This window comes from Grampus griseus, assembly GCF_964374135.1.
Source record: "Grampus griseus genome assembly, chromosome: 6".
Lineage (NCBI taxonomy): Eukaryota > Metazoa > Chordata > Mammalia > Artiodactyla > Delphinidae > Grampus > Grampus griseus.
The window spans coordinates 8145851-8168781 of record NC_139000.1 but is presented as its reverse complement, the minus strand read 5'-3'; the positions used below and the strand labels follow the sequence as shown (position 1 = coordinate 8168781).

The following is a 22931-nucleotide window of genomic DNA, read 5'->3' as shown; positions in this document are numbered from 1 at the left end:
GATAAATGCCCCAAGTATAATGCCTGCCACATAGTAGACACTGAGTAACCGCATTGTTATTAATAATAAAAACTACGGGACTTCCCTGGTGGCGCAGTGGTTAAGAATCCACCTGCCAATGCAGGGGACATGGGTTCGGGCCCTGGTCGGGGAAGATCCTACATGCTGCGGAGCACCTAAGCCCGTGCACCACAACTACTGCGCCTGCGCTCTAGAGCCCGTGAGCCATAACTACTGAGTCGGCGAGCCACAACTACTGAAGCCCACGTGCCTAGAGCCCATGCTCTGTAGCAAGAGAAGCCACCGCAATGAGAAGCCTACGCACCGCAACGAAGAGTAGCCCCCGCTTGACACAACTAGAGAAAGCCCACGTGTAGCAACGAAGACCCAATGTGGCCAAAAATAAATAAATAAATAAATTTATTTATGTATTTAAATAATAATAATAAAAACTACACTCATTTCATTCTGGTCACCCAGGGGAGATTAAGAGTGGAATGAATGATTTTTCAGAAAGGCATTGCAGACTTGAATGCAGGTAGGTAAGAGTATTCTGAATGAAGTATCTAAGTGAAGGTAGGTCAAATGTGTTCCATACCAGCAGAGTAGTGAGCTCCTCGACACTGGCAGTGTCCACGCAGGGGGTGCCGCCTAACAAAAACAGCAGTAGATGACTCGGATTGGACCACGTGCCAGCCCTGGGCTAAGTGGTTTTTGTCTGTTAGCTTGTTAATCATCAATGGCAGCCCTCAGACAGGAATTTATGATTCTCTATTTTCCACAAGAAGATACTGAAGCTGAGGGAGGTTAAGATCAGGTCAGCTGCACGGGGATCCCTTCTCGGGATGGAAGGTAGAATTAGACCTCTAAGGTCCCTTTCACCCTGGAAACACCAGATTTTAAGGTCATCTGGTTCCACTTTTGGAGACATCCCTTGTGACATCTGCAAGAGCGGAGAACCGGGCAGGGCGGGGCCGCTGGCAGCCTGAGCTGAGCTGGCTGCCCCGCCTCCAGCCTCCCTCCCTGCTGCTCTTCTTCAGCCTAACACGTCAAAAATCTTTTCCACACAGGTGTTGATTGTCCACACGAATCACCTCACTTCCCTGCTTCCTAAATCCTGCAGCCTCCTGAGTCTCGCCACCATCAAGGTACTGGGGCCCTTCTCCCAGGCGTCAGGGACTCTGCGTGGTGTTCCAGGTGGTAGCCAGCATCCCCGCTCCCTTCACGCGTCCTCTGTCAGAGTTTATGCCAGACATGCCTAGTGTCACGGGGACTCTGGGGTTTAGTTAGCATGGTTTATCGGGCACCTTGTCTGTGCTTTGTGTGGGGTGCACTTGCAAAGAGAAGCAGCCCCAGGCCCTGCCCTTAGGGAGCTAGGTGGAAAGGCAAACCATAAGCTCATAGCAAGTTAGCTGGCAGAGAGCAGGGAGACCAATGGGCCCAAACAGGAAGGAATAGGAGAGACACCAGGTGTTGTGTGGTCAGTGTGTGAAAGCTTGGTGAGCTGGGGCACCTCCCTCCTGACCGTCAGCTCCCGCAGGACAAGGACTGGGATATAGCCACAGTATATGTGAGGTGAGACCCCACGGTGGTTCCACAGGAACATAAGCTGTGGCAGTGGGTATACACACTGGGAGAAAAGACCGGCAGCACAGGCATCAAGGTGGTTTCTATGGCTCTTGATGGCGTGCAGGGATTAGGGGTCGTTTTTACTTCTCTTCATTTTTCTGGTCCAACGTGCATTATTTTTATAATCAGAAAAAAGATGACATTAAAAAACGTTTATGTTTATGTATATATTTCATATATATGCATTTTATAGTACATATGTGCACACACAGACATATATATATATATATATATCCTATTTTTTGCTCATTTTCATTGTTAAAAACAGTAGGGAATACCGTTAAGCATAAGGAAAAACATACAATTTCACACTCTAGGGAACTACTATCAATATTTTATTGCATATTTGATAGTATTTTACTATGCAAATATGTATTTATACCATGAGGTGTTTTTAACGTGAATATCTATGCATACTCTTTCATAGCTAGCTTTTTTCACTCAACAGTAAAAATAAATATTTGATAAATAAGAGAATGAAGTGGTATGATACTTTTAGAAAGGAAATGAGATGGAATGATCATTTAGTTGGGGAGGAAGGGTCGGTGCTCCTGCTTTCAACACCAGAGGCGTGGAGCACCCCTGCCCAACCTCACCCTTGTCTCCCCGGAGCCTGAAATCAGAGGGCTTTTCTCAGCTGGTGACTTCTAGGTGTTAAACTTGTTCCCCTTCCGCAGGTTCTGGATCTTCATGATAATCAGCTGACAGCCCTTCCTGATGATATAGGGCAGCTGACAGCACTCCAGGTATGGCTTCAGGAAACAGAAAACCCACCTCTGACCATCTAAGTAAGAAATGGCAGCCACACAGACCTGCAATGTTCTGGTCGCGCTCTTTCTAGCCAGGGCTGCACTTGTGCCACCGGCTCCTCCCCCTTTGCGCTTGAGATGCCCAGTGATGGCGTCAACATAGCAGTCTGGGCTGTGGGCATCTCTCCACCATGTTTTTGGCATGTGCTTTTGGGATTTCATCATGAGCTTCCGCAACTTTAAAGGAAAAGAGCGCCCAGAGAGTCTACCTTTTCCAGATGATGAGTTCAGCACTCTGACTCACCGCCTCACTTCTGCTCCTTGTCAGCGGCAGCCCCTGCATTTACGGAGCGTTCCCTGCATGCCAGCACCAAGCTAAGCGTTGCGCTTGCGCTGTCGGCTGATTGAGTCCTCACAGCCACTCTGCGAGGCAGGTGTTAGCATCATCCCCGGTTCACAGAGGAAGCCGCGCCGTCCTTCACACTTAGATTAAAATCCCTTCTCTTCACTGTGCCCCATCAGACCCTGTACGCTGGGCCCTCCTGTCTTCCCAGCCTCCTTTCCTTCTCTCTCCCCTCCACTGTCTGCACTCAACTCCTAAAACCCTCCAGCCCTCTGCGCCCCACCGCCGGCAGGGCGTCTCCACAAGGCTCTTCCTTCTGCCCGAGTAGCTCTTCCTCCGTCTCAACCCAAATGTCCCTGCGAATCCTCCCCGACCCCCCCCATCCAGGTGGATCCATCTTGTTCGCCTGTCTCAACCCGCGTATTTCCCTGAGAGCGATGATTGCAGTCTGTAATCACTAGTTACGCTCAGCTGGCTCCCCTCCCGAACTGTCATCTCTGTGCGGGCAGCGTCCTCACCTAGCGCACTGCCTCCCACGTGGAGGAAACTCAAGATGACTTGAATGAACTACCCTGCGAGGTGGGTGCTGTTATCACATTTACAGAAGAGAGAACGGGTCCAGAGGGATGACTGTAACTTGCCCAGGGTCACATGGAGAACATGTGGCTCAATAGTAGTAACTGCCCCACTGAGAGAGCCACGATGACTACCAGGGTGTAGGATCTTTGGGGAATTGTTTACGTATATATTTTTGTAGAATTGCTGCATTCACTGTTTTGTAACCTTTGGATACCTGATAATAACTCGTAACCATCCTTTGGTTCATCAAATATTCATCTGCCACATTATTTTTAACGTGCTTCCCTTTCCATCGTATCTATTTTTAATGGCTTCCTCGTGTGTCATCCTGTCAGCCTCGCTCATCTCATGATGCCACATCCTGGAGGGAGTGTGGCCTTCGGGATCCAGCGAGCCCGGGTTTCAATCCTGGCACCACCAGCTGCCGGCCTTGAAGCCTTGGCCAGATCCCATTGCCTTTATGCAGCTCAGCTTCCTTCTGCTAACCCTGGGATAACTAGGCCTCAACACACGCTGCCTCACCTGGATCCCTGAATCTGCTCGTCCCCTTCTTCCTCCCGCCCTGATTGTGGGACCATTGTTGGCTATTTTGTGGTCAATATAAATGATACAACCTCAGCAAGAACTAGGTTCAAAGTCTGGCTTTGCCCTCCTGGACACATGACTTCATCGCCCTGAGCCTCAGTTTTCCCATCTCTCAGATTTGATCATAACAATCTTTATCTTCCTCACAGGGCTGTCAGGAGATAAAGAGGTGTGTGTGGTGCCCAGATGATGCCCGGCCTGAAGCAGGGTAGACACTGTTGTCTGTGTGTGCGTGTTCTCACGCCATTTTCCCCTCTTTCTTAGGTCTTGAATGTGGAAAGGAACCAACTGACGTATCTCCCACGTTCCATTGGGAACCTGATCCAGCTCCAGACCCTCAACGTGAAAGGTAGGGGCCAGGAAGCCCTGTCCGTGTGACCCTTGGTCAGCTCTGGGCTGACCCAACCGGCATCCACAGGGTGCTCCTCCTGAGAACCAATGAGCACGAGAGCAGCCAGCCCCCAGGTGTCACTCTAAACTGTCTGACTTCCTGTTTAGTCCATCTGTCTTCATGGTAACCAGAGACAGGGCATCTGGAGGGTTCCTGTGGCTCCTCCGAGCCAGGGCCTCACAGGGAGGAGGGCAGACGATGTTGACAGCTAGGCCCCGAGGCCCAGTCACTGGTGTTTAGAATGTGGTGGACTGACTGGGCAAGAGTGATTCTGAATAGCGCTTCCCGCCACTGAAGAGCACCTCCAAATTCAGCGGTGCCATGAGCCTCATGACAAGTCCCTGAGGTAGGGAGAGGACGGAGATCTTATCCCCAATTTACACATGAGGAAAACGAGGCTCAGAGAGCAGTGACTTGCTCCAGACCACCCAGTGCGATAGTGACACGGCCGAGATTCTAATGCATGCCTCCCCCAGCTCTTTCATTTCTTTTTGGCCTTAAGCACTTTCTGTACAGAATGCCCCAGTTTACCTGTTTGTAACATATAAATAATGATAAAAATAACGGTACCCAACTTACTAATCACTTACTATGTGATAGGCACTGTGCTGAGCACCTCATATGCATAATCTCATTGAATCCCTCAATATTCCTATGAGGCCAAATAGTATTACCATCCGCATTTTACAGATGAGGAAACTGTGGTCCAGGGAGGTCGTCAGTTTTCCACAGTCACTCAGCTGATTAAGTGGTGGAATGGGAACTTGAACCCAGGTCACTGAAACTCCACTGCCATGTTTTTCCTTATGGAGCCTCAGGTTCCAGGCCCTGGCACGTGCCCCAGGCTCAGAGGGGGGCACCCTCCTCCCTGGGTCCTCGCGGGAGTCAGGCAGGAAGATGGTGAAGGGTTTTGGGGTGCTGAGCTGTGCCATTGGGATCCCCCCAGACAACAGGCTGAAGGAGCTTCCAGACACCTTGGGGGAGCTTCGGAGCCTGCGTACTCTCGACATCAGTGAAAGCGAGATTCAGAGGTTGCCGCAGATGCTGGCGCACGTTCGAACCCTGGAGGTAGGTGGGGAGATGTTCTCACCTGGGGTCCTACCTGGCCTTCCCACCGCTGCCTTCCCACATTCTTGGAGGCCTGCCCTGGACACAGGGTGCTGGGATCACAGAGGTCTCAACATCCTCAGGGCCTCACAGAGCCTGAAGTGTGAACCGTTGTAATTATGTGACTTTTGCTGCCATGATGGAGGCAGGAAAACAGATTTCTGGAGTGAAGAGATAATGCCAAGTCCTGATGGGGTTAATTAACATTCTATGAAAGACATGGTATTTGAGCCAGACCTTGAAAGAGGAAAAAGCTTTGGGGAAGTAGACACAGGTAACGGGAGCATTCCAGGTGGAGGAAACAGTTCGGGAAAAGGCAGGAGGTGGGAAAGCCCAGGACACGTTAAGGGAAGAGCAGGGAAGCTGATGTGTTTGGAAGTTGCTGTGCCTGGAGGGTCCAGGGCATAAAGAGCCCGGGCGCCGTCAGGGAGGGAGTGGCCTCAGCTTGGAGCTGCAGAAACTGAGATCCATCAGAGCAGGGGGTAGTGGGCAGGGGAAGGTGAGCACCGGGGACACTGTGTTAGTCTCCCAGGGCTACCCTAGCGAAGCACCCCAGGCTGGGGAGCTTAAACAATAGACTTCTTCTCTCACGTTCCTGGAGGTTGGAAGTCCAAGATCAAGGTCTCGGCAGGGTTGGTTTCTTCTGAGGCCTCTCTCCTTGGCTTGTGGAGGGCTGTCTTCTCCCTGTGTCCTCACATCATCCTCCCTCAGTATGTGTCTGTGTCCTAATTTCATCTTTTAAGGACACCAGTTGATACTGGATTAGGGCCCAGACAGGTGACTTTGTTTCAAACTTGATTACCTCTTTAAAGACCTTACATCTTGATCGCGTTGAGCAGTGAGGTGAATGACATATAAAGAGGGGTCCCCTTGTGTCTGCAGACTCTGAGCCTGGACGCGTCATCCATGGTCTACCCCCCACAGGAGGTGTGCGGCGCCGGCACCGAGGCCATTCAACAGTTCCTCTGCAAAGGTAAAGCCAGGCAGCCTGCCTCCTTCACTCAGTGAGCACCAGATGTGACCCCTGGGACTGCTCTGCGCCAACCAGGTGGCTGGGGGAGGCCACGGTCCCTGCCTGCTCAGAGCTCTCCAGATCTGGCAGGAGAAACAGGCAAAGCAGATCGTCACACAAGGAAGTACGATTACCGATTGTGGCTACAAGAGAGTAGAATCGGGCATCTGGTTTAGGCTGGGCCCTCGGGGAAGGTCTTTGCAAGAAAGTGGCTCGACTGAAACCTGAGGGATGATTAGAAAAGAGAGAAGGATGTTCCTGGCAGAAGGAGGTGCATGTTGAAGGGCCTGGAGGGGCGGGGGAGTGGGAAGCATGATGGAGAGAAGGCCAAGTGGCTGGGTGCAAAAGTAGAGGCGAGAGGAACAGATGAGGCTGGAGAGGGTACCCGGCCGGTATCAAACAGGAGAGGGATTTGATCAGATTTGCTTTTTACAAAGACCACTCCAGCTGCAGTAAAGAGGAGGGATTGGAGGAAGCAAGGACGGGGACCAGTTAGGAAGTCATTGGGGTCATCCAGGAGAGAGGCCACCATGGGTTGGACTTGGAGGAGTGGCTAGAACCCAGGGCCACCCCTGGACTGGGTGCCAGGAGGGGAAAGCAGTACACCCAGTTACCTCCTGTCAGCCTGGATGTTCTTAATTAGGGGCTCTTGTCCAGCTGTGGAAATTTTAGAACATGGCCAAGACTTGCATACATATGGTCATCTGATTTATGACAGAGGTGCCATTGCAAAGCAATGAGAAAGAAAAGCAAAGGTCTTTTCAATAAACAATTCTGAATCAATTGGATATTCATGTGGGAAAAAAAAGAACATTAACCTAACCTCTTCCTTAGACAGGCAGCACTAACCATAAAAGACTGATAGATTAGATTTCATTAAATCAAAAACTTCTCCTCTTCAAAAAACACCATATGGGGAAAGAAAAGGCAAGCCATAAAGTTGAAGTTGATATCTGCAATGCATACATATCCAACAAAGGACTTACTCCTGGGAGATAAAAAGAACTCCTACAGATCAATAAGGAAAAGCTGTTGTCAAAAGACTTGAATCGGTATTTTATAGAAGAGAATATCCAAAGGGCCAATAGTATCTGAAAAAAGTGCTCAACATCGTTTTAGTCAATTTAAAAAATGCAAATTAACCCAGGGATGCAAGGATTCTTCAGTATACTCAAATCAATCAATGTGATACACCACATTAACAAATTAAGGAATAAAAACCATATGATCATCTCAATAGATACAGAAAAAGCTTTTGACAAAATTCAACATCTATTTATGATAAAAACTCTCCAGAAAATGGGCATAGAGGGAACCTATTTCAACATAATAAAGGGCATGTACGACAAACCCACAAGCATCATACTCAATGGTGAAAAACTGAAAGCATTTCCACTAAGATCAGGAACAAGACAAGGACGTCCACTCTCACCACTCTTATTCAACATAGTTTTGGAAGTCCTAGCCACAGCAGTCAGAGAAGGACAAGAAATAAAAGGAATCCACATGGGAAAAGAAGAAGTAAAACTGTCACTGTTTGCAGATGACATGATACTATACATAGAGAATCCTAAAAATGCCACCAGAAAACTACTAGAACTAATCAATGAGTTTGGTGAGGTTGCAGGATACAAAATTAATGCACAGAAATCTCTGGCATCCCTATACACCAACAACGAAAAATCAGAAAGAGAAATTAAGGAAACACTCCCATTTACCACTGCAACAAAAAGAATGAAATACCTAGGAATAAACCTGCCTAAGGAGACGAAAGACTTGTACTCAGAAAACTATAAAACACTGATGAAAGAAGTCAAAGATGACATGAACAAATGGAGAAATATACCATGTTCTTGGATTGGAAGAATCAACATTGTGAAAATAACTATACTACCCAAAGCAATCTACAGATTCAGTGAAATCCCTATCAAACTACCAATGGCATTCTTCACAGAATTAGAACAAAAAATCTTACAACTCGTATGGAAACACAAAAGACTCCGAATAGCCAAAGCAATCTTGAGAAAGAAAAACGGAGTTGGAGGAATCAGGCCCCCAACTTCAGACTATACCACAAAGCTACAGTAATCAAGGCAGTATGGTACTGGCACAAAAACAGAAATATAGATCAATGGTACAGGATAGAATGCCCAGAGATAAACCCACACACATATGGGCACCTAATTTATGACAAAGGAGGCAAGAACATACAATGGAGAAAAGACAGCCTCTTCAATAAGTGGTGCTGGGAGAACTGGACAGCTTACATGTAAAAGAATGAAATTAGAACACTACCTAACACTGTACACGAAAATAAACTCCAAATGGATTAAAGACTTAAATATAAATAAACTCCAAATGGATTAAAGACTTAAATATAAGACCAGACACTATAAAACTCTTAAAGGAAAACATAGGAAAAACACTCTTTACATAAACCACAGCAAGGTCTTTTTTGACCCACCTCCTAGAGTAACAGAAATAAAAACAAAAACAAACAAATTGGACTTAATTAAACTTAAAAGCTTTTGCACAGCAAAGGAAACCATAAACAAGACAATAAGACAACCCTCAGAATGGGAGAAAATATTTGCCAATGAAACAACAGACAAAGGATTAATCTCCAAAATATACAAACAGCTTGTGGAGCTCAATATCAAGAAAGCAAACAATCCAGTTAAAAAATGGGCAGAACAAGAGGGAGGGGATATGGGGATGTATGTATACGTATAGCTGATTCACTTTGTTATACAGCAGAAACTAACACACCACTGTAAAGCAATTATACTCCAATAAAGATGTTAAAAAAAAAAATGGGTGGAAGACCTAAATAGACATTTCACCAAGGAAGACATACAGATGGCCAAGAGGCACATGAAAAGATGCTCAACATCACTAATTGTTAGAGAAATGCAAGTCAAAACTGCAATGAGGTATCACCTCATGCCGGTCAGAATGGCCATTATCAAAAAATCTAGAATCAATAAATGCTGGAAAGGGTGTGGTGAAAAGGGAACCCTCCTACACTGTTGGTGGGAATGTAAACTGATACAACCACTATGGAAAACAGTATGGAGTTTCCTTAAAAAACTAAAAGTAGAACTACCATACGACCCAGCAATCCCACTACTGGGCATATACCCTGAGAAAACCATAATTCAAAAAGAGACATGCAGGCTTCCCTGGTGGCGCAGTGGTTGAGAGTCTGCCTGCCGATGCAGGAGACAAGGGTTCGTGCCCCGGTCCAGGAAGATCCCACATGCCGCGGAGCGGCTGGGCCCGTGAGCCATGGCTGCTGAGCCTGCGCATCTCCATAACGGGAGAGGCCACAACAGTGAGAGGCCCGCATACCACACACACAAAAAAAGACATGCACCACAATGTTCATTGCAGCACTATTTACAATATCCAGGACATGGAACCAACCTAAATGTCCATCAACAGATGAATGGTTAAGGAAGATGTGGCACATATATACAATGGAATATTACTCAGCCATAAAAAGAAACAAAATTGAGTTATTTGTAGTGAGGTGGATGGAGTAGAGTCTGTCATACAGCATGAAGTAAGTCAGAAAGAGAAAAACATACCGTATGCTAACGCATATATATGGAATCTAAAAACAAAAAATGGTACTGATGAACCTATTTGTTGCAGGGCAGGAATAAAGAGGTAGACATAGAGAATGGACTTGATGACACGGGGTGGGAGGGTGAAGCTGGGACGAAGTGAGAGTAGCATCGACATATATACACTACCGAATGTAAAATAGTTGGCTGGTGGGAAGCAGCAGCATAGCACAGGGAGATCGGCTTGGTGCTTTGTGATGGCCTAGAGGGGTGGGATCAGAAGGATGGGAAGGAGGCTCAAGAGGGAGGGGATATGGGGACATGTGTATGCATATGGCTGATTCACTTTGTTGTAAAACAGAAACTAACAGTATTGTGAAGCAATTATACTCCAATAAAGATCTATTTTAAAAAATGCAAATTAAGACTGCAAAGAAGGACTTCGCTGGTGGCACAGTGGTTAAGAATCCACCTGCCGAGGCAGGGGACATGGGTTCGAGCCCTGGTCTGGGAAGATCCCACATGCCATGGAGCAACTAAGCCCGTGCACCACAACTACTGAGCCTGCACTCTAGAGCCCGCAAGCCACAACTACAGAGCCCAGATGCCACAGCTACTAAAGCCCCTGTGCCTAGAACCCATGCTCTGCAACAAGAGAAGCCACCGCAATAAGAAGCCCACGTACCACAACAAAGAGTAGCCCCCACTCACTGCAACGAGAGAAAGCCCACATGCAGCAATGAAGACCCAATGCAGCCAAAAATAAATTTTTTTTAAAAAGACTGCAAAGAAATACTTAAACCCTAAGACACCCGCTAACATGGCCACAGTTAATCTGTCAATACCAAGAATTGGGAAGATGCGGAGCAGCTGGAGCTTCCATGCTCTGCCGGTGGGAGCATGAACCCAAAAAGACTTCAGAAAGTTATTGTCAGTATCTACTCAAGCTGAACCCATTGGCTCCACACCTCGGTAGGTGCCCAAGAGAGAAATGCGTGTGAACAAATGCCCAAAGCTACGTATGGAAACACTCATAGCAGGACTATTCGTAACGTAACAGAGTGGTAAGCTGTTTTATACTCACAAATGAGCACCACACAGCAACCAGAAAGAACAAGCTGCGGCTGTGCTCAACAAGCTGACTGAGCTCACGGACACACGGGGAGTGAGAGAAGCCAGACGCAAAGGAACATGCACTTTTATCAGCACCTGAGCTCTGAACCAACCCTGATTCCTGCTTCTGGAGTGTGTTCACTTTTAAACATTCATCAAGCTGTTCATGAAGATTTTGTGTTCTTTTCTGTGTGTATGTTATACTGCAGTTAAAAAGAGAAGTTACACATACATCCCACTACAGCTAATCAGGCCACGTATCTACCCAATTAATCTTTGAGCAGCAGGTGATTGTAATGGGTACCCCGGCCAATGGTCGAGCTAGACCAAACCATTTATTTTAAAAGCTTTTAAAGTTATGCAATAGTAGGTGTACAAAAGACGTAAGGAATAAAGGAGTGAACATATGTATACCGACTATACAGTTTAAAAAATAGCCCGGGGACTTCCCTGGCGGTCCAGTGGTTAGGACTTGGCGCTTTCACTGCTGGGGCCTGGGTTCATTCCCTGCTCGGGGAACCAAGATCCCACAAGCCAAGCAGTGCAACCGAAAAACAAAAAATCCTTCAACTTATTTAAACTGTGTAGCAGGTGTACGTATGTACGTAAAATTGTTGGTTTCACTCTTTTAAAAACATAAAAGAAAAAACCCCACAGAAGGTGTCATACTAGGTGATTCTATGCCCTGCTTTTTTCACTCAAGAATAGGTCTTGGGCCTTTTCCCATCCCAGAATGTGTGGATCTGCCTTGCTGTAAACTGGTGTCGAGTATTTCACATGGCGGAGCCCCATCACTTATGTATGGAAGTTATTTCGAGTTTTCCCCTGGAATGAATGTTTTACCCCACACCTCCCTGGCAGGCAATAGTAGGGTTGGTAGGTGAAGGCGGGACAAGGGTACCTGGGAAGGTACCCTAGGGCCCTGCTGCGTTACAATCACAACTCTATGTTGCCTCTGAAGAGGTTACATCAGTTTACATTCCATGAGGAGTATCTGAGACGACTCTTCTTCCCCACAACCTGGCTAATGCTTGGTGAGATCTTTAAGTCTTCTAATCTGATGGGTAAACAAGAGAGCCTATTATTATTTTAATGTAATTTCCTTGATTATTTGAATTTTTTTCACATGTCTACTGCCCATTTTTTGTATTTCTTGTGAATTGCCTATTTATATCCTTTGGTAGGGGAAAAAAGGTGACTGACTACATTAAAATCTAAACAACTTTACCTCAAAAGGATACTATCATCAAAGTTAAAAGACAAGTTAACCAACTGGAAGAAGATAGTTGCAGCATATATTATAGACCCAAGGTTATTAACTACAGTATGAAAAGAGCACCTACAAATCAGCACGATTTAGGCAGAATGGGCAAAGATTATGAATCCTTTCAGATGATGCAGGAGGACACTACACAGGGCCAGAGGAGGCAAGCATCTTGCCCATACACAAGAAATTATGGGTGAAGCTGGGTCTTGGACCCAGGCTTCTTTATTAAGTTCAGGCTTTTTCCATCACCTCATTCTCACTTGGATGGTAACGAGGCAGGTGGGGGGAGGGGCGGTATTTATTCACTCAGCTGATACTTATTGAGCTCTTGCCGCATTTAAGGCCCAAGCGTCAGGCCTGTGAGCAGCATTGGAGGGCTTAGCGTCTAGCAGAGAGGCGCAGTGGACTGAGGTAGGAGTGGGACAGGATGCTGGCAGGGGTCGGGTGGTGGGTGAGAGCGGCAGGAGCGGACTGTCCTGGGTTCCGAGGTTGTCTCCTCCCTCCTGGTCAGCTGGTGTCCGTCTCTTGCAGCGTCTGGGCTGGAATACTACCCCCCTTCTCAGTACCTGCTGCCAGTCCTGGAGCAAGATGGAGCCGAGAACTCCCGGGACAGCCCCAGTGGGCCCACGGACAGGTTCTCTAGCGAGGAAATAGACTGGCAGGTAAGGCGCACCTAAGTGCTGGCGTGTGGCGTTGGGGCAGGGAGTACGCAGGCCCTCTGGGCACAGGGGAGATGTTCAGAGCGTTAGCCCCCAGAGTCTTCTATCAAATTAGAACTCACCTCCCTTCAAACCCGTGTGCTTAGAAGCTTTCACAAGGCTTCCTAGGTGGCCTCACCCCACTAGCTCACCAGCAACAGCCTTGCTGTGCTCCTCTCTGTCCCTGAACTCCTCGGGGCCGTGGAACCCCTCTGCTGGAATTCTCCCCACTCACCTTCTCCCAATAACTCAGTCTCCTCCTTCAGTTCCTAGTTGAAACAGCACGTCCTCTGAGTAAGCCGTCCCTGACACAGCAGCCCAGTTCAGGTCTGTGCATGTTCTCACAATGCCCCGTGCATTTCCTTGGGGGCATGTGTTGCTGAACTCAGGTTCAGCTGCTCATTGTTCAGGAATCCAATACTGAGAGACAGGTGTTGGGTAAAAGGAAAGATAGCTGTATTGGGGAAGGTGGCAATCCTGGGAGGAAGGTGGATTCGTGTCCCAAGGAACCAACTCTCCACTGTCAGGGGGCAAGAGCTTTTAAAGGGGAGTTTCAGGGGTGTATAGGCAGAAGGAGGGGGCTAAGTGCAGAACAGCATTGTCAGCTCTGACGGTCATCTTTTTTTTTTTTTTTTTGGCGGTACGTGGGCCTCTCCCGTTGCGGAGCACAGGCTCCGGACGTGCAGGCTCAGCGGCCGTGGCTCAGGGGCCCAGCCGCTCCGCAGCATGTGGGATCCTCCCAGACCGGGGCACAAACCCGCATCCCCTGCATTGGCAGGCGGACTCTCAACCACTGCGCCACCAGGGAAGCCCCTGACAGTCATCTTGAAGTTGGTTAGGTGGTGGCCTGAACCACATCAAAGAGATTGTTTTAGGTACAGTTAATCTTTAACTCCAGGGTCAGTTTGTTTCCATTTCCTTGGGATTAATTCTTGGAATTGTGTGAGATGGAGCAATTTGTTATGGCTACAGTCTGGTCATCATGTAGTTAATTTCTTCCACCTGTGGCGGTTTCAGTATCTGCAAAACAGCTCAAAGGAGGAGGCTCAGAATGTTATCTATCGCCCTTGAGGAGGAGCTAAAGGTCCTTGACTTTGTTTAATGGCTAAACTATTATTTTGCCTTGCTGACTGTTTTCCTTTGCTTCTGTAATTTCTCATTTCTCTGGTTAAGTTTCTTCTTTGGCTAAAGTTTCTCTACAGACAAGTGGCAGGTGGAGGACATTATGGGCGGGGGGTGGGGGGGGGCAGAATCTGTCCTGGGAAGGTAGCCTAGGGCCCTGCTGCGTTACAATCACAGCTCTAAATTACAAGGAGAATTACATGGAAGAGGATTTGTTTATTGTGTGTCTCCCTGCTGGATGGAGCTTCGGGACAGTGGCCCTCCCGGGTCCCTGGGGGTGAACTAGCGTAGGTCAGGAATGGAGGAGGAAGCTCAGAAACTGCCTCTGCCCCCCACCTGTCTGCTCCCCCCCCCACTCCCGGAGGCCCAAAAACCTGGGCCTCCGATGGCTGGGAAGGGGAGCACCAGCTGTAGCCAGTTTGGCTTCATATCTTCCACTGATTTTTTTTTTTTTATTATTCTCTGGTTCCCTGATGCCACCCTCCCCCGTATTCCAGAACTGCTGTGAAGGCTTTCGTAGGGTTACGTTTCCTCTGACAGCTCAGTGAGAATTCGAGAGGGAGGAGATTACTGTCCAGGAAAATTGTGTCAATTTATGCTCTCAAAGTATTTACAACGTATATTTCTGATGAAGGATTAGCAGACTGAACATACAAAGAACTCTGGAATCAATATGAAACAGAAAACCATCCTAAGAGAAAAAATAGACCGAAGATATATCAATAGGTACTTTACAGAATAAAACAGTACAAATGATCAATAAGTATGAAAAAAATGCCCAGCTTCACTAGTAGTTAGGAACAGGTAAATTAAAACAATGAAATGCCGTTTTCCTCCTCAGACTGGCACAGATTTCACTATGATAATTTCTGTTAGCCAGAGTGTGGGGAAGCAGTGACCCCATGAATTGGTCTTGGGAATGGAAATCAGTCTCCCCACTGTTGAAGATAACTTGACAAAATATGTCAGCACTTCAGCTGGGCGCAGCCCACAATCCAAAGTTCCATTTCTCAGTATATACCCCAGAGAGACACTTGCACAGAGACACTCGGAGGGAGGTTTGTGGCAGCCTTACTTGTGGTGGTGAAGTAGTGGCCGCCCCCGAGATGTCCATCAGTGGGAAGAGGCTGAACTGACATGTCCTATTCATACGGTGAGAAGGATCTGTTCAGACTTGGGTCACAGGACAGGTGGACAAGTGAAAAGGACAACTTGAACACAATGAAAATATTCAATAATATATTTCCATTTTTATGTTTTAAAAGGAGGTTCAAATACATAAGAAAACAGATCAGTAATTGCCGGTGACTGGGAATAAGAGGAGGGTTTGATGACAGGGGCACAAGGGAGTTTAGGGGGTTATGGGACTGGTCTACGTCTTGACGGTAGTGATGATTACGATACTGTGTGCAATTGTCAAAACTCAGAATTGTACATTTCTTCCAAAGGATGGATTTTACAGGATGTAAATTATATCTTCATTCAAAAATGTTTATATGTACATGCACACACATACAAATATATTTTTCCAAAGGCACAAGTTGTACGTAAGTAGCTGCATGGGGTTGGGTCTGATAATGATGTTTACGTGGGGGCGGGGGATGGGGAGCATGGAGGGGGGTTGGGCGGGAATCAGGATTAGGCCCAGGAGTGGTCAATGGGCACTTCTTATTTTTTTATTTTTTATAAATTTATTTATTTATTTTGGCTGCGTTGGGTCTTCGTCGCTGCGCGCGGGCTTTCCCTAGTTGACACGAGCGGGGGCTACCCTTCGTTGCAGTGTGCAGGCTTCTCATTGCGGTGGCTTCTCTTGTTGCAGAGCACAGGCTCTAGGTGTGCGGGCTTCGGTAGCTGTGGCTTGCGGGCTGTAGAGCGCAGGCTCAGTAGTTGTGGCTCACGGGCTTAGTTGCTCCGTGGCCTGTGGGATCTTCCCGAACCAGGACTCGAACCCGTGTCCCCTGCCTTGGCAGGCGGATTCTTAACCACTGCACCACCGGGAAGTCCCAATGGGTACTTTTATATGCATGGGCTTTTTACAAGGAGAATATATTCAGATGTTATTTGTATAATTAAAGATTAAGATTTTTCCTGTGCTGAGATAGGAGGAAAATTTATTTCTTTATAGGATGCTGCTTTTACAGCTCAGACAGACGCTGATCCTGGTCTCAGAGCCAGATGACTAAATAGAAGGGCCTCTTAAAAAAAAAAAAAAATGTGCGCGTGCTGACGTTTGATTACAAAACTAGTTCACACTCCTTGTTGTAAATCTAAACAATACAGAAATAGATGAAGTGAATGTCGCCCCTCCTACCCTGCAGTCCCACCCACTGGAGGAGTCGCCATCAGCTGATTAATGAACCTCCTTTGTAGCTTTTGTCTCAACAACCACAAAGCTCAGACTGGAGTCTTGGTGGTGGTGTTTTTACAAGAGTGGAACCATGCTGCCCACACAGTGAAAGGTGGCAGACATCCTGCTCTAGCTGCACCCTCATTCGCCCCATCGTTTGACAGTTGTGTAATCATTGTGTGGATGAACCCCGACTTATTGAAGTAATCGCATTTTGATGGACATTTGAGTTATTTTCAGTGCTTTCACTCTTTGAACAATTCCTCAGGAACTTGAGCACATGCCTCTGGGCATTTGTAAGTGTTTTGGTGGCTGGAGCTGGGTACTTGCAGGTGTGTTGTGCAGACATACAAGGGAATCAGATACCCATTCTTGGTCTTTTTTTTGGAGCACTATGCCTTCTCAGTGCTGCATCAACAGAACTGCCTTGAACACCTTCCTACAGTGGGCCAAGCCCAGTGGTTCTCAACCCTCGTGTCCACCAAAACCATCTGGAACCCTTTATCAAACAACCCTCCCCCTCATCCCACCCACCCCAGCCCTCTGATGCAGTCGTCTGGATGTGCCTGCAAATCTGAGTGGTGTCAGGCTGCCCCGGGGACTCTGTCCAGCGAGAACCGCTGCTGTCCACCTTCTCTTGACCCCACTCTTTTTTTCCTCCCAGAATAGGTTCTCAGACTATGAGAAGAGGAAGGTAAGAAAATGCCTTTTGTCCTCTGTCACTTTTCTTCTCATTAAACCTCTCAACTATTATAAAAGATTTGAGGAAACAAGTTCTTCCTGGCTCTAAATTAGAGAGTAAAGTAACTGTTACCCCTTACATACGTTGCCTCACCACAGTCTCACGCAGCCTCGGTGGCTGGGAGGGTGTCTCCACTTGACAGATGAGAAGACTGAGGCTTGGAGAGGTTGAGCCCAACCCCAGGCTCTAAACCACTAGCCCGTGCCAGTGAAGAGCCCATTTTATTACAGTCGGGCCCTGCGGGGGCGAGGCTCAGTGTTCAGACCTGTCGCCTGTACCGTTCAGAGTTGGGGGGTGGATTCCCCCTGCTGTCATATGTCCTAACACCCACAGAACCTGTGCCAATACTCACCAGGATCTACGTTCTTCCAGGAACAAAAGATGCTGGAGAAACTCGAGTTCGAACGGCGCCTGGAACTCGGGCAGCGAGAGCACGCCCAGCTCCTTCAGCAGAGCAACAGCCAGAAGGATGAGATCCTTCAGACGGTCAAGGAGGTTTGTGAGCGGCTAAGTGGAGTCAGGCCTGTCTGTTCCCTCTGCCAGGGGCCTCCTGACTCAGGCTGAGGTCCCTCTGATGTGGGAAGGCAGTGGGAGTGAGCTCTCTCACTTCCCCCTCCAGGACATGGGGTGGTGGTGGGGTTGTCCATACAGATTATCTCATCCAGCCTGCTCCGGTGCCTGGACACCCTGAGGCCTAGAGACACATCTGGTCCAAGGTCATGTGGAAAGGGCTGGCGGGACAGAGACAGGAAACCTAGTCTCCGCATCCCAGGCCAGGGCCCCTGGCTGCCCTGTGGCGTCTGGGGGTGGGTAGGCGGTCCCCCCACTGACTCGGGACCTCTGCCTGTCCTGCCGCAGGAGCAGTCCCGGCTGGAGCAGGGCCTGAGCGAGCGCCAGCGCTACCTGGACGCAGAGCGGCAGCGGCTGCAGGAGCAGCTGAAGCAGACAGAGCAGAACATCTCCAACCGGATCCAGAAGCTCCTGCAGGAGAATCAGAGGTCTGGCTCCCATCCACCCGGCCCCCAGGCCCAGAGACCTTCCCCCACCTGATACCCTTTGAGGAGCTCAGGATAGAGGTGCATTTCTCCCTCACGGTCTCTGATTCTGCCCAAGGTCTCGGTGCTGCAATTCACACCAGCTTAAAAAGAAGGTGATCTGGGCATGACCAGGTTTGCCTCTTGTTTTGGGGCTGCTACTGATTGGAGCTTTGCCTCCCAAGTTTCCTATCTGTAAAATGGGTAGGTTTAACAAGTCAAAATCACGTCCTGTGCCAACATTTCGGGTTCCAGGTCACCAGTCACACTGAGGACAGCCATTTGCCCTATAGGGAGATTGGCTTTAACACAGATCCTGCCCAAGGCAAGAGCTGCAGGGAGCAGGTCAGATAGAGGTCGCACGGAGCCCGAGAAGGGTTAGTTGGGGGTCTCTTGGGGAAAGACTTCAGAAACAGGCTTCCACCACCACCACCCCCCATTGCTTCCAGCCTCCCTTTCCACTATCCTCTGAGTCTCTTTCTCCTCCCTCGCCCGCAGTTATGCAGAGCCGGAGGGAGCCGGCCAGCCTGCCGTGCACAGTGCGCTCACCACCAGGGGCGCCCGTGAAAGCTGCCATCTGTTGAGGGCTTGTTACATGCCAGGCACTTTTTATTTTCTCATTCACTCGTTACCAACAGTCCATGAAGTTTTAAAAAATTATTATTCCCATTTCACAGATGAGGAGCTGGGGTTTGGAGTGGTTGAGGAATTAGCCTGAGAACACAGAGGCCCTAAGTGGTCGGGGCCTAAGCCCCCCCTGAGCCATTCTTTTGGAAATGGGCCCGCTGGTGACTACAGGCTTTTCATGGTTTCCTCCACAGGCAAAAGAAAAGTTCTGAGATTCTGAAGTCGCTGGAAAATGAAAGGTAAGTGTTCCGCTCTAGTGGGGTTTTTTGGGCGCTGCCTTCCTTCCTGGGGATGCATGGCTCTGGGGAGAGAAGGTCTTGTGATTCTCAAGGATTATGCCAGAAAGTTTTCCTAAAGCTAGGAGGAGATTCACCTCCTCAGGAAGTATTGAATTAGAAAGAATCGCTGCCTTCAAGTTTGTTAAAATACATAGACACTCCTGAGAAAAATTCAGAGACGTGAATAAGAATGTATATATAATGTCCTACTATGTTTTTAGAATAAAAAAGTAGAAAAAAGTCCACATTTCTGGGAAGAAAAACTTGGTTACGTAAATTACGTACAGAGGAATAATGTGTAGCCATTAACTCTTACAGGAGAACGTTCCTTATTAAGGGAAATACACCACATCGCTAAGTGGGAAAGTGTCTACACTGTACCATTTCTTAGACACTCTGCCTGTGTCTGTGCTCAGAAAGCAAAAGGATATTGAACATTTTTGAGAGGCAGGAATTGGAGGTGGTGACCTTGTTCTTTCCCCTTTGTGTTTTCTGCATATTTCAAATCGACTGCACTGAGGTGCCCACCTTAGTGATTAGAAATGGAGGGACAGCCCCTACCCCCCATTCCCTGGGTATTAATGTGAATCCCTCCTGGTTCTCAGGGACCCTAGACTATCAGTGTGGGCCTGGCTGCTGTGCTCTGCGGGAGCCTCCCCTCCCCGTGGGCCCAGCCTTCCTGGCTCCTGGCTGCCTGTGCAGGCCTCCTGCAGGGGACTCCCATGGAGTTGCAGTGTAACCCCACCACCCTGTCCACTTCAGCCGGGAGCGGTGGCAGCCAGGCTGGTCTAGGCCGAGCTGAGCTGTGGCTGGTGGCATCGCTTATTCAGCACGCTGGCTGAGTGCCCTCTCTGGGCTAGGCCTGGGCTATGCCTGGGGTCCAGGGATGCGTACCAGATACGGCCTTCCCCTGAGCAGCCTGTGGGCCTGGGCAGGAGGCAGGAGTGCTCAGACGGTACATGGCTGCTTCCAATAAAGTCAGACCCTGCGAGAAACATTAAAGGATGCTGTCCCCCTCCCAGCTACTGTGCCAGTGTGGTGTGGGGGGCAAAAAGTGTACACACAAGCAACATGCACATACATACATGCCATTACTTTTTAAATTTTCACTTATATCACAGATGTATTTCCATGCCCAAAACCTCATTATTTGTACTAGCTGTAGCGAATCCCACTATATCATTATATCATAATTTACGTAATTAGCCCTCTGAACACTTAAGCGGTTTCTGGCGTTTCATAATTACAAACAATATATGTTACTGTAAACATCTTCTAGATATACCCTTACGCACTCATGTGAATGTTTTGAAGGAAGTATTCGAAGAACACTTTGATAGTATTGCCAGACTGCCCCCCAAGAACATTTTGCCGGTTTACGCTCCTCAGCGGCACACGAAGCACCCGCTTCTCCACCTTCACTGCCATCACCAGTGGTTATCGGTTTTTTTAATCTCGGCCAGCCCGATAGGTGAAAAGATTTTACTTCTTTCATTATCAGTGATGTTAAGAATCTTTCCATACGTTCTTTGGTCACTTTTATTTAAGCATCAGTGAATTGGCTGTTTGTATCCTTGGCCCATTTTTCTAAGGGAATGTTTACCTTTTTATGCAAGAAACTCTTAAAGTTAACAGGGCCCCAGTGGAGGCACATGATGCCGTGGGCATTCAGAGTATGCCTAAGTTCTCACATCTGGGAGGACTTCTTGAAGGAGGTGGTGTTCATCTGATGGGATTCCCTGTTGGAAATGTTACTGATACATTTGCTGATGGATCGATCTTTTTCTAGAATAAGAATGGAACAGTTGATGTCTATAACCCAGGAGGAGACGGAGAACCTGCGGCGCCGTGAGATTGCCTGTGAGTCTCAGGGTGGGGTAGGGCGGGGCAGGGTCCTGGGAGGAGAGCGTGGCCAACTGAGGGGCAGGAGGGGACAGCCATCCCCCTTTTGGTCACATATAGAGGGCGCTGAGTGTTACCCCTCAAGAGGGGTGGTCAAGTCCCATCATGGAGCATGGGCTCTGAGGTCAGCTGAACTTGGATTCAGAATCCCAGCTCAGGCACAAGCCGTATGACCTAAGGGGCATTACTGGTCCCTCTCAGTTTTCATGTCTGTAAAATGGGGAGAAAGGTAATTATCTGCCTCGTGGGGTCATTATGAGGGTCAATAAGATCATGCTGGCGCAAAGTGAGCTGTTCACAAAGCTTGGCTGTTAGGGCTGCTCTCCTCAAGGGCTGCGGTGGCCTCTTGAGCCCCTGGGAACTCGCCTTCCTGTCGCTCCCTGAGTTGGTCCTGGGGCACCACACTCCACACAAACAAGAGGGAGGTCTCCCCATCTGATCCTGAGAACATCAAGCCACGTGGCAGGGAAGGCAAGGAGGCAGTTCCTCGTTGTTATTTAAAATAAGGAATGATTCTTTTTGGATCACCCCATTCTTCAGAGCCTGAGTGATAGAATGGGATATTGTGCGCACCTTTAGCCGAGGTTCACTGTGTACCAGGCAGTGGTCCAGCACCTTCCATACACCATTTCATCCTACTACCTCCTGATGAGGTATCATATCATTAATGTCCCTATTTTATTTTATTATTTTTTTAACATCTTTACTGGAGTATAATTGCTTTACAGTGGTGTTAGTTTCTGCTTTATAACAAAGTGAATCAGCTATACATATATCCCCATATCTCCTCCCTCTTGCATCTCCCTCCCACCCTCCCTATCCCACCCCTCCAGGTGGACACAAAGCACCGAGCTGATCTCCCTTAAAGGATTAGTGCAGGGGTGGAAAAAAATCAGGAGGATTTAAACATACTTTGAAAAGAAAGCTCCCACATGAGCTAAAACAAAGTTACAGGCCAGGTTATAGGAATCTGGGTTACATGGCAAATTGTTAGAAAGTAGCCTCCAGGGCTTCCCTGGTGGCGCAGTGGTTGAGAGTCCGCCTGCCGATGCAGGGGGCACGGGTTCGTGCCCCGGTCCGGGAAGATCCCACGTGCGGTGGAGCAGCTGGGCCCGTGAGCCATGGCCGCTGAGCCTGCGCGTCCGGAGCCTGTGCTCCGCATCGGGAGAGGCCACAACAGTGAGAGGCCCGCGTACCGCAAAAAAAAAAAAAAAAAAAAAGTAGCTTCCATGTCCTGGCTATTGTAAATAGAGCTGCAGTGAACATCGTGGTACATAACTCTTTTTGAATTATGGTTTTCTCAGGATATATGCCCAGTAGTCGGATTGCTGGGTCGTGTGGTAGTTCTATTATTAGTTTTTTAAGGAACCTCCATACTGTTCTCCATAGTGGCTGTATCAATTTACATTCCCACCAACAGTGCAAGAGGGTTTCCTTTTCTCCACACCCTCTCCGGCGTTTATTGTTTGCAGATTTTTTGATGATGGCCATTCTGACTGGTGTGAGGTGATACCTCATTGTAGTTTTGATTTGCATTTCTCTAATGATTAGTGATGTTGAACATCCTTTCATGTGTTTGTTGGCAATCTGTGTATCTTCTTCTTGGGAGAAATGTCTATTTAGGTCTTCTGCCCATTTTTGGATTGGGTTTGGTTTTCTGATATTGAGCTGCTTGTAAATTTTGGAGATTAATCCTTTGTCACTTGCTTCATCTGCAAATATTTTCTCTCATTCTGAGGGTTATCTTTCCATCTTGTTTATGGTTTCCTTTGCTGTGCAAAAGCTTTTAAGTTTCATTAGGTCCCATTTGTTTATTTTTATTTCCATTTCTCTAGGA

The 22931-nt window shown here is 48.0% G+C and overlaps 1 protein-coding gene across 1 annotated transcript in view; it reads left to right on the top strand.

Moving 5' to 3' along the window:
* Positions 1-22931, top strand: part of LRSAM1 (leucine rich repeat and sterile alpha motif containing 1) — a 46450-nt gene that overhangs the window by 3568 nt on the left and 19951 nt on the right. Inside the window, exons 6-16 of the mRNA XM_082655717.1 lie at positions 1071-1148; positions 2307-2375; positions 4150-4234; positions 5223-5344; positions 6266-6356; positions 12876-13006; positions 17176-17205; positions 17626-17748; positions 18112-18251; positions 19109-19153; positions 20982-21052. Of these exons, the coding sequence (XP_082511843.1) occupies positions 1071-1148; positions 2307-2375; positions 4150-4234; positions 5223-5344; positions 6266-6356; positions 12876-13006; positions 17176-17205; positions 17626-17748; positions 18112-18251; positions 19109-19153; positions 20982-21052 (985 nt within the window). The remainder of the gene's footprint in view (positions 1-1070; positions 1149-2306; positions 2376-4149; positions 4235-5222; positions 5345-6265; positions 6357-12875; positions 13007-17175; positions 17206-17625; positions 17749-18111; positions 18252-19108; positions 19154-20981; positions 21053-22931) is intronic.